The 12,044-nt window shown below is 38.8% G+C and overlaps 1 protein-coding gene across 1 annotated transcript; it reads left to right on the top strand.

Moving 5' to 3' along the window:
• Window positions 1-5,505: 5,505 nt before the first annotated feature.
• Window positions 5,506-7,699, top strand: LOC118889154 (serine/threonine-protein kinase Sgk1-like). Its single transcript, XM_036840876.1, is given in 2 exon segments — window positions 5,506-6,294; window positions 6,296-7,699. Coding segments are annotated over 2 exon segments (1,293 nt in total). The 5' UTR covers window positions 5,506-5,548; the 3' UTR covers window positions 6,843-7,699.
• The last annotated feature ends 4,345 nt before the right edge of the window (window positions 7,700-12,044 follow it).

Below are 12,044 nucleotides of genomic sequence, written 5' to 3'. Positions count from 1 at the left end.
TTTGGAGATTAATCCTTTGTCCTATGATTCATTTGCAAATATTTTCTCCCATTCTGAGGGTTGTCTTTTTGTCTTCTTTATGGTTTCCTTTGCTGTGCAAAAGCTTTGAAGTTTCATTAGGTCCCATTTCTTTATTTTTGTTTTCATTAGCATTACTCTTGCAGGTGGATCAAAAAATATCTTGCTGCGATTTATGTCAAAGAGTGTTCTTCCTATGTTTTCCTCTAAGAGTTTTATAGTGCCCGGTCTTACATTTAGGTCTCTAATCCATTTTGAGTTTATTTTTGTGTATGGTGTTAGGGAGTGTTTAATTTCATTCTTTTACATGTAGCTGTCCAGTTTTCCCAGCACCACTTGTTGAAGAGACTGTCTTTTCTCCACTGTATATCCTTGCCTCCTTTGTCATACATTAGTTGACCATAGGTGTATGGATTTATCTCTGGGCTTTCTATCCTGTTCCATTGATCTATATTTCTGTTTTTGTGCCAGTACCATATTGTCTTAATTACTGTCACTTTGTAGTATAGTCTGAAGTCAGGGAGCCTGATTCCTCCAGCTCCATTTGTTTCCCTCAAGACTGCTTTGGCTATTTGGGGTCTTTTGTGTCTCCATACAAACGTTAAGAGTTTTTGTTCTAGTTCTGTAAAAAATGCCATTGGTAATTTGATAGGGATTGCATTGAATCTGTAGATTGCTTCGGGTAATATAGTCATTTTCACAATATTGATTCTTCCAATCCAAGAACATGGTATATCTCTCCATCTGTTGGTATCATCTTTAATTTCTTTCATCAGTGTCTTATAGTTTTCTGCATACAGGCCTTTTGTCTCGCTAGGTAGGTTTACTCCTAGGTATTTTATTCTTTTTGTTGCAATGGTAAATGGGAGTGTTTCCTTAATTTCTCTTTCAGATTTTTCATCATTAGTGTATAGGAATGCAAGAGATTTCTGTGCATTCATTTTGTATCCTGCAACTTTACCAAATTGATTAGCTCTAGTAGTTTTCTGGTGGCATCTTTAGGATTCTCTATGTATGGTATCATGTCATCTGCAAACAGTGACAGTTTTACTTCTTCTTTTCCAATTTGTATCCCTTTTATTTATTTTTCTTCTCTGATTGCCATGGCTAGGACTTCCAAATCTATGTTGAATAATAGTGGTGAGAGTGGACATCCTTGTCTTGTTCCTGATCTTAGAGGAAATGCTTTCAGGTTTTCACCACTGAGAATGATGTTTCCTGTGTGTTTGTCATATATGGCTTTTATGATGTTGAGGTAGGTTCCCTCTATGCCCACTTTCTGGAGAGTTTTTATCGTAAATTGGTGTTGAATTTTGTCAAAAGCTTTTTCTGCATCTATTGAGAGGATCATATGGTTTTTCTTCTTCAATTTTGTTAATATGGTGTATCACATTGATTGATTTGCGTGTATTGAAGAATCCTTGCATCCCTGAGATAAATCCAACTTGATCATGGTGTATGATCCTTTTAATGTGTTGATGGATTCTGTTTGCTAATATTTTGTTGAGGAGTTTTGCATCTATAACCATGAGTGATATTAATCTGTAATTTTCTTTTTTTGTAGTATCTTTGTCTGGTTTTGGTATCAGGGTGATGGTGGCCTCATAGAATGAGTTTGGGAGTGTTCCTTCCTCTGCAATTTTTTGGAAGAGTTTGAGAAGGAGGGGTGTTAGCTCTTCTCTAAATGTTTGATAGAATGATGCTGTGAAGCCATCTGGTCCTGGACTTTTGTTTGCTGGAGGATTTTTAATCACAGCTTCAATTTCATTGCTTGTGATTGGTCCTGTTCGTATTTTCTATTTCCTCCTGGTTCAGTCTTGGAAGGTTATACCTTTCTAAGATTTTGTCCATTTCTTCCAGGTTGTCCATTTTATTGGCATAGAGTTTCTTGTAGTAGTCTCTTAGGATGCTTTGTATTACTGCTGTGTCTGTTGTAACTTCTCATTTTTCATTTCTAATTTTATTGAATTGAGTCCTCTGCCTCTTTTTCTTGATGAGTCTGGCTAATGCTTTATCAATTTTGTTTATCTTCTCAAAGAACCAGCTTTTAGTTTTACTGATCCTTGCTATTGTTTTGTTTCTATTTCATTTATTTCTGCTCTGATCTTTATGATTTCTTTCCTTCTACTAACTTTGGGTTTGGTTTGTTCTTCATTCTTTAGTTCCTTTAGGTGTAAGGTTCGATTGTTTATTTGAGATTTTTCTTGTTTCTTGAGGTAGGCTTGTATTGCTATAAACTTCCCTCTTAGAACTGCTTTTGCTGTATCCCATAGGTTTTGGGTCGTCGTGTTTTCATTGTAATTTGTCTCTAGGTGTCTTTTCATTTCCTCTTTGACTTCTTCAGTGATCTCTTGGTTTTTTAGTAACGTATTGTTTAGCCTCCATGTGTTTGTGTTTTTTACGTTTTTTTCCCTATAATTCATTTCTAATCTCATAGCGTTGTGGTCAGAAAAGATGCTTGACATGATTTCAATTTTCTTAAATTTACCGAGGCTTGATTTGTGACCCAAGATGTGATCTATCCTGGAGAATGTTCCGTGCGCACTTGAGAAAACGTGTAATCTGCTGTTTTTGGATGAATGTCCTATAAATATTATTTAAATCTATCTGGTCTACTGTGGCATTTAAAGCTTTTGTTTCCTTATTAATTGTCTGTTTCGATGATCTGCCCATTGGTGTAAGTGAGGTCTTAAAGTCCCCCACTATTATTGTGTTACTGTCGATTTCCTCTTTTATAGCTGTTAGCAGTTGTCTTATGTATTGTGGTGCTCCTATATTGGGTGCATATATATCTATAATTGTTATATCTTCTTCTTGGATTGATCCCTTGATCATTATGTAGTGTCCTTCCTAGTCTCTTGTAACATTCTTTATTGTAAAGTCTATTTTATCTGATATGAGTATTGCTACTCCAGCTTTCTTTTGATTTCCATTTGCATGGATTATCTTTTTCCGTCCACTCACTTTCAGTCTGTATGTGTCCCTAGGTCTGAAGTGAGTCTCTTGTAGACAGCATATATATGGGTCTTGTTTTTGTATCCATTCAGCAAGCCTGTGTCTTTTGGTTGGAGCATTTAATTCATTCATGTTTAAGCTAATTATCGATATGTATGTTCCTTTTACCATTTTCTTAATTGTTTTGGGTTTGTTTTTGTAGGTCCTTTTCTTCTCTTGTGTTTCCCACTTTGATAAGTTCCTTTAGCATTTGTTGTAGAGCTGGTTTGGTGGTGCTTAATTCTCTTAGCTTTTGCTTGTCTGTAAAGGTTTTGATTTCTCCATCAAATCTGAATGAGATCCTTGCTGGGTAGAGTAATCTTGGTTATATGTTCCTCCCTTTCATCACTTTACGTATATCATGCCACTCCCTTCTGGCTTGTAGAGTTTCTACAGAGAAATCAACTGTTAACCTTATGGGAGTTCCCTTGTATATTATTTGTCATTTTTCCCTTGTTGCTTTCAATAATTTTTCTTTGTCTTTAATTTTTGCCAATTTGATTACTATGTGTCTTGGCATGTTTCTCGTTGGGTTTATCCTGTATGGGACTCTCTGCACTTCCTGGACTTTGGTGGCTATTTCCTTTCCCATGTTAGGGAAGTTTTCGACTATAGTCTCTTCAAATATTTTCTCTGGTCCTTTCTCTCTCTCTTCTCCTTCTGGGGCCCCTATAATGCGAATGTTGTTGTGTTTAATGTTGTCCCAGAAGTCTCTTAGGCTGTCTTCATTTCTTTTCATTCTTTTTTCTTTATTCTGTTCCACAGCAGTGAATTCCACCATTCTGTCTTCCAGGTCATTTATCCGTTCTTCTGCCTCAGTTATTCTGCTATTAATTCCTTCTAGTGTAGTTTTCATTTCAGTTATTGTATTGTTCACCTCTGTTTGTTTGTTCTTTAATTCTAGGTCTTTGTGAAACATTTCTTGCATCTTCTCGATCTTTACCACCATTCTTTTTCTGATGTCCTGGATCATCTTCACTATCATTATTCTGAATTCTTTTTCTGGAAGATTGCCTATCTCCATTCCATTTAGTTGTTTTTCTGGGGTTTTATCTTGTTCCTTCATCTGGTACATAGCCCTCTGCCTTTTCATCTTGTCTATCTTTCTGTGAATGTGGTTTTTGTTCCACAGGCTGTTCTTCTTGCTTCTGCTCTCTGCCCTCTGGTGGATGAAACTACCTAAGGGGCTTGTGGAAGTTTCCTGATAGGAGGGACTGGTGGTGGGTAGAGCTGGCTGTTTCTCTGGTGGGCAGAGCTCAGTAAAACTTTAATCCTCTTGTCTGCTGATGGGTGTGGCTGTGTTCCCTCCCTGTTAGTTGTTTGGCCTGAGGTAACCCAACACTGGAGCCTACTCGGCTCTTTGGTGGGACTAATGGTGGACTCTGTGAGGGCTCACGCCAGGGAGTACTTCCCAGAGCTTCTGCTGCCAGTGTCCTTGTCCCTTGGTGAGCCACAGCTGCCCCCCGCCTCTGCAGTAGACCCTCCAACACTAGCAGGTAGATCTGGTTCAGTCTCGTATGGTGTCATTGCTCTTTCCCCTTGGTCCCGATGCGCAAACTAGTTTGTGTGTGCTCTCCAAGAGTGGAGTCTCTGTTTCCCCCAGTCCTGCCGAAGTCCTGCAATCAAATCCCACTAGCCTTCAAAGTCTGATTCTCTAGGTATTCCTCCTCCCATTGCCAGACCCCCAGGTTGGGAAGCCTGAGATGGGGCTCAGAACCTCCACTCCAGTGTGTAGGCTTCTGTGGTATAAGTGTTCTCCAGTTTGTGAGTCACCCACCCAGCAGTTATGGGATTTGATTTTATTGTGATAGTGCCCATCTTACCGTCTCATTGCGGCTTCTCCTTTGTCTTTGTATGTGGGGTATCTTTTTTGGTGAGTTCCAGTGTCTTCCTATCAATGATTGTTCAGCAGTTAGTTGTGATTCTGGTGTTCTCAAAAGAGGGAGTGAGAGCATGTCCTTCTACTCCGCCATCTTGAACCAATCTCCAACTACCTTTTCCTTAAGGAATAGTATCCATGGCTTCTGTGAGTTAGGCTTTTAATGTATGTCATAAAAATGGAAAGAACAAAAAACTAAGAATAGTTTCATTAGTTGTCTTCTTAAAAATCCCTCATTTTCCCTGAGCAAGAGCCCACATTGAATGCTAGAGCCTGGTGACTTCTGGACTGTTATGTTTGATTTTATTCTACTTTTTATGGAAATATCTTTTAGATTTACTGTACCCTCATTATTCTTTACAGAGCTTTTAAATAGCTACAGTGTCAACATTTATGACTATGGAAATCGAGCCTAAGAAAATATAGCTAATAGACTTTGCCTTTTAATCTAATTAATAGAAGGTCTAAAAGTTAAACACAAAATTATATATACCAGGCTACAATAGTCACATTTTTGTGAAAGTTTCTATTAGAAGACACTCTTTAAGAGGAGATGAGGGACTTCCGTGGTGGCGCAGTGTTTAAGAATCAGCCTGCCAGCATTGGCCGAGCCGGTCTCCCGTGTCTGACGACTCCTCGTGCTCCCTCTGTGTGGTGATGACGGTGAAAACCGAGGCTGCTAGGGACACCCTCACTTACTCCAGGATGAGGGGCATGGTGGCAATTCTCATCGCTTTCATGAAACAGAGAAGGATGGGCCTGAACGACTTTATTCAGAAGATTGCCAATAACTCCTATGCATGCAAACACCCTGAAGTTCAGTCCATTTTGAAAATCTCCCAACCTCAGGAGCCTGAGCTCATGAATGCCAACCCTTCTCCTCCACCAAGTCCTTCTCAGCAAATTAACCTGGGCCCATCATCCAATCCTCATGCTAAACCATCTGACTTTCACTTCTTGAAAGTGATCGGGAAGGGCAGTTTTGGAAAGGTTCTCCTGGCAAGACACAAAGCCGAAGAAGCATTCTATGCAGTCAAAGTTTTACAAAAGAAAGCGATCCTGAAAAAGAAGGAGGAAAAGCATATTATGTCGGAGCGGAATGTCCTCCTGAAGAACGTGAAACACCCTTTCCTGGTGGGCCTTCACTTCTCTTTCCAGACGGCTGATAAACTGTACTTTGTCCTAGACTACATTAACGGTGGAGAGTTGTTCTACCATCTCCAGAGGGAGCGATGCTTCCTGGAACCACGGGCTCGGTTCTATGCTGCTGAAATAGCCAGTGCCTTGGGTTACCTGCACTCCCTGAACATCGTTTATAGAGACTTAAAGCCAGAGAATATCTTGCTGGATTCACAGGGACACATTGTCCTTACTGACTTCGGACTCTGCAAGGAGAACATTGAACAATGGCACGATGTCTACCTTCTGCGGCACACCCGAGTATCTTGCACCTGAGGTGCTTCATAAGCAGCCTTATGATAGGACCGTGGACTGGTGGTGTCTGGGGGCCGTCTTATATGAGATGCTGTATGGCCTGCCTCCCTTTTATAGCCGAAACACAGCTGAGATGTACGACAACATTCTGAACAAACCCCTCCAGCTGAAGCCAAATATTACAAATTCTGCAAGACACGTCCTGGAGGGCCTCCTGCAGAAGGACAGGACAAAGAGGCTTGGTGCCAAGGATGACTTTATGGAGATTAAGAATCACGTCTTCTTCTCCCTAATTAACTGGGATGATCTCATTAATAAGAAGATTACTCCCCCTTTTAACCCAAATGTGAGTGGGCCCAGCGACCTGCGGCACTTTGATCCCGAGTTTACCGAAGAGCCGGTCCCCAACTCCATCGGTCGGTCGCCCGACAGCATCCTCCTCACAGCCAGCGTCAAGGAAGCGGCCGAGGCCTTCCTGGGCTTTTCCTACGCACCTCCCGTGGACTCCTTCCTCTGAATGGTCTTAGGGTTGGTTGCGAAGGATTTTTACGGGCGTTTTTGAAATGTTTCAGTTAGCCTTTTGGCAGAGCTGCCAGCTGACAGGACATCTTAGAAGAGAATTTGCACATCCCTGGAAGCTTGCACATCTTGGCAATCTTATTGCACACTGTTCGCTGGAAGCTTTTCGAAGAGCACATCCTCCCCGGTGAGCTCGTGGGGTTTTCCTTATTCTTCCTTCCAATGTGGTGCTATCTCTGAAGTGAGCAGTAGAGGGCCGCCCCAGACAGGTGCAGTGGTCTCATTCGAAGGAGGACGCTTGTTCTGAGAAGGAGCTTCTGAAGGTCTGTCCCGGGCCGTGATGTAACGAATCTTATGAAACGTGCCTTTTCTGATGAGATCGTGTTAGCTCCAAAGTTCTTCCTGTTGCCGTGTGTTTCCATTCTGTTTTTCCTTGTGGACTTCCTGTGTGATCAGCCGTATGAGTGTGGTATGCTTGCTCACAGAAGGACTCAGTTATAAGCATCAATGTGACACTTGCAGGACACTACAACGTGGGACATTGTTTGTTTCTTCCATATTTGGAAGATAAATTTATGTGTAGGCTGTTTTTCTTTGTGTGTGAGATATAGTTAATAACTAAAATTTATCGAAAATGGTCTTGCAATGACTTGTATCCAGATGCTTAAAGAAGCATTGCTGCTACAAATATTTCTATTTTTAGAAAAGGTTTTTATGGACCAATGCCCCAGTTGTCAGTCAGAGCCTGGTGTTTTCATTGTTTAAAATATCACCTGTAAAATGGGCATTATTTATGTTTCTGTTTTTTTTGTTTCTTTTTTGCATTCCTGATAATTATATGTATTGTATAAAGAAAGTCTGGGGCTTCCCTGGTGGCGCAGTGGTTGAGAATCTGCCTGCCAATGCAGGGGACGCGGGTTCGAGCCCTGGTCTGGGAAGATCCCACATGCCGCGGAGCAACTAGGCCCGTGAGCCACAATTACCGAGCCTGCGCGTCTGGAGCCTGTGCTCCGCAACAAGAGAGGCCGCGATAGTGAGAGGCCCGCGCACCGCGATGAAGAGTGGCCCCCACGTGCTGCAACTAGAGAAAGCCCTGGCACAGAAACGAAGACCCAACACAGCCATACATACATACATACATACATACATAAAAAGAATGTAAGCAGACAAGAATAGCATTAAAAAAATTAAAAATAAAAAAAAATTTAAAAAAAAAAAAAAAAAAAAAAAGAAAGTCTGTACATTGGGTTATAACACTAGTATATTTAAACTTACAGGCTTGTTTGTAATGTAAACCACCATTTTAATGTACTGTAATTAACATGGTTATAATAATGTACAATTCTTTCCCCCCTCCCTACTACACACCTTTTTGTGTGTGTGATAAACCAACTTTGGTTTGCAATAAAACCTTGAAAAATATTTGCAGGAAAAAAAAAAAAAAAAAAGAATCAGCCTGCCATTGTGGGGGACACGGGTTGAATCCCTGGTCCAGGAGGATACCACATGCCGTGGAGCAACTGGGCCCGTGCACCACAACTACTGAGCCTGTGCTCTAGCACCTGTGAACCACAACTACTAAGCCCGCGAGCCACAACTATTGAAGCCTGCACACCTAGAGCTGTGCTCTGCAACAAGAGGAGCCACTGCAATGAGAAGCACGTGCACCACAAAGAAGAATAGCCCCCACTCACCGCAACTAGGGAAAGCCCGCACACAGCAACAAAGACCCAACGCAGACAAACATAAATAAATTAATTAATTTAAAAATATATTTAAAAAAAGAGGAGATGAGAGAAAAAATAAATTCTTTCAAGAAAAAAATAATAGACCATTTTCAATATGCCTAACCTGAAGGGAACTAGAAAGTACTTTTAAAATCAATGAACTGTTGAGGTTTAAGGACAAGATTTGCCTTACAAGGTGGTATTTGTAAAAATTACAAGCTTCCTGACATTTTATTTATATTTTCTTCCACACATGCAATAAATAACTTTCTATTTGAATTACTTATCAGCATTAGGAAAAGAAAGTAAAAACAAACCATTAATGTTTACATAATGGAAAATTAGAATGAATACTAAGTAAAATCTTTTCTCTGGGGAACAAAAAGGAGTCTGCAGGAAACAGAATTCCTATGTACTCATTGAAGCTCAGTCCTGATGTGTTAAAAGATATAGTCTGACTGATCAGAATGAGTTTTTCTGCAGTCAAATCACATTATTTCTCCTGGAAACTGCTGTGACAAACACTTTATCTGCAAAAGAAAAATTAACATTTTTATCTATTTAACTTAGCTTGTGAAAAGGCACAAGGTCAGCCCCTGGAAGAAAATCCTATTTGATCCATGTTTCTTCACTTTTGTGTAGAAATTCTATAGAATTGATAAGATTTGAGGGGAAAAAAATATACGAGACCACATAAGGAAATCTCTCCATTTGGTTAACTTGAAGACTTTGGTAGCACTTTAGCAAATCTAAATAGTATATTGCTAGGTTGATTAGGTTGTTTCCAAGCATAATTTCCACTTTGCTATTTCTGCTGACCCACTGAGTGAGTCTAGAAATATGACTTCTCTAAACAATAGTCAACAATAGTCCAGAGTATCTTCACTTATTAAATAAAATCATTGGATATTAGATAATATCTAAGATTTTTAACAGCTCTTAAATGTTATATATATATATATATATAACATTTAAGAGCTGTTAAAAAAAAATATATATATATGATAGTTTTACCTGGTTTCACCCTCTCCAACCACCTTGAGGGAGCCCAATCTTCATCCTTCTTCCTATGTAAATCATTTACCATGGGTGTATATTTCTCCATATGATTGCTACTGTCACATATATATTTCTATCACTACTTTTTTGTATACAGTTGACTTTTGAACAACACAGGTCTGAACTGCATGGGTCCACTTACACACGGATATTTTTCAATAGTAAATACTACAGTACTACACGGTGCATGGTTTGTTGAATCTGTGGATGTGAAGGAACATCAGATATGGAGGATCAACTATAACTTATACACAGATTAACCCCCACATCGATCAAGAGTCAACAGTATATCTATTATTCTTTCGTTTTCTAAATATATCATTGGCTTTGATTATCTAAAACATCAGATAACTGCAAGCAACTTTTATTGGTTTTCTAATTGGGTTTATTTTTTATTATTCATTTTTCCAAAGTTTTACATTCTTAATTTCTAGGATTAAACAATTTATTGTGTTTTATTTCTATTTTGCTCTAGACTACAGAATTGGAACCAACAAATGAAATTACAAAGATATATTTTAGCCAAACAGAAGTAAAACTTTTGCCAATTAAATATGTGGAATGGGTTGCTTTATGAGGGAATAAATTTCTCATCATCAAAAATGTTAGCAAATACTGAGTGACTACTCAAAAGACAGTGATATAAAGGTGATTTGTGCATACTGTATAGAGTAATTATCAAGGACTCAAGTACTCTAAGTTCCCTTCAAATGGATATTCTGAGAATCTATTTCCTTAGGGTTATACTAAAATTAGCTTACCTTCCCTGAAACACACACCAACTAACAGAGAATAAAGGCTTTCCAGAGGCATATTAGGTAGGATATAAATAAACTAATATGTGTAAAAATCAAACATGGATTTTGATAATTGATAGTTGATAATTATGGAATGATCATCATGACAATACATTGAGGTACCTTGGTATTTTGTCTTCGGAGTACACGCTGGAAACTATTCATAATAAAGAAGACTTCCTTAGAATAAGTCACTTGGACATTTAAGTAACTATATTTTATTGAATAGAGCCCAAGAAAGATATGTCCTATACAAAAATCTTCTCTATAACAAATAGTGATATATTGAGTTTTCCTGTATATTATATGATCAATGTACTTTGTAACTTTCAAAAATTAATAGCATGCATTGTCCACAGTGTGTCATTGATATATGTTGACAAACTAATAATATATTCAGGTAAATCTTCAATATGAACTGATTTTAAAGGTATCATATAGTTAGCAAAAATATTAAGCCAAACTCTTAAAATTAGGCAGACGAAATGTATAGGTATTATAGATTTGTGGGGAGGGCACCATATGCTTTTCATTTTTAATATTAGTGGTGATTATGAATTGACCCTAAGAACTAGAGATAAGGAAAATAAGAAAATAAGATAGTCTTCTGAAATGTAATTCAGTAAAATTCACTAATATTGTGTGAATAAACACCTTAGAAAATAAATAGGGAATTATGTGTAAATTGGTGATTCAGAAAAGTTTAGAGACACAAAAAGTCCAATCAAGATGACCCAAGGAGGCAAGGCAGGAGTGTAATTTTAGTTAAATTAAATGGGTACATAATCAGCTGAATTTTATCTTGTTTGGAAACTTAATGAACTGTATGGGTGAACAGAAGAGTCAGCCAAAATTACAGAATTTGTGAAGCCCAAAGAGCCAGATGTGGGCAGTGTCTACCTAAATATTGTCCAGGGAAGAGTGTTTTATGTGGCACTATTCTGATTCCACAACCAAAGCATTTTTAATCTGACTATTTGTCTTGATTACAGGGAGAGATTCTCTAGATGTGGAGAAACAAGCATTCTAGCCTTCTTGATATTTTTATTTCTCAGAATAAATAGACATTTTGTTTTATATATCCATCTTTGCTACCTTGACTAATGTTAATCCAAGCTTCCTCCCTTCCTCACTCTCACAAAAGAAACAATTACTGAAAAAACAAATTATTTATTTATTTATTTATTTTTTTTTAAGATTTCTCCTTATGTTCCTCATCCATACTCTATTAGACAGCAAGCCACATACTGTGGCCCTTTTTTTAAAATTTTTATTTATTATTTATTTATTATTTATTTTTGGCTGTGTTGGGTCTTCGTTTCTGTGCGAGGGCTTTCTCTAGTTGCGGCAAGTGGGGGCCACTCTTCATCGTGGTGCGTGGGCTTCTCACTATCGTGGCCTCTCTTGTTGCGGGGCACAGGCTCCAGACGCTCAGGATCAGTAGTTGTGGCTCACGGGCCTAGTTGCTCCGCGGCATGTGAGATCTTCCCAGACCAGGGCTTGAACCCGTGTCCTCTGCATTGGCAGGCAGATTCTCAACCACTGTGCCACCTGGGAAGCCCCTATTTATTTATTTATTTTTGGCTGCATTGGGTCTTTTGTTGCTGCGCGCGGGCT

The sequence above is a fragment of the Balaenoptera musculus genome, chromosome X (genome assembly GCF_009873245.2).
Source record: "Balaenoptera musculus isolate JJ_BM4_2016_0621 chromosome X, mBalMus1.pri.v3, whole genome shotgun sequence".
NCBI lineage: Eukaryota > Metazoa > Chordata > Mammalia > Artiodactyla > Balaenopteridae > Balaenoptera > Balaenoptera musculus.
The sequence above is the reverse complement of the archived record's forward strand: the minus strand, read 5'-3'. Positions and strand labels throughout refer to the sequence as shown.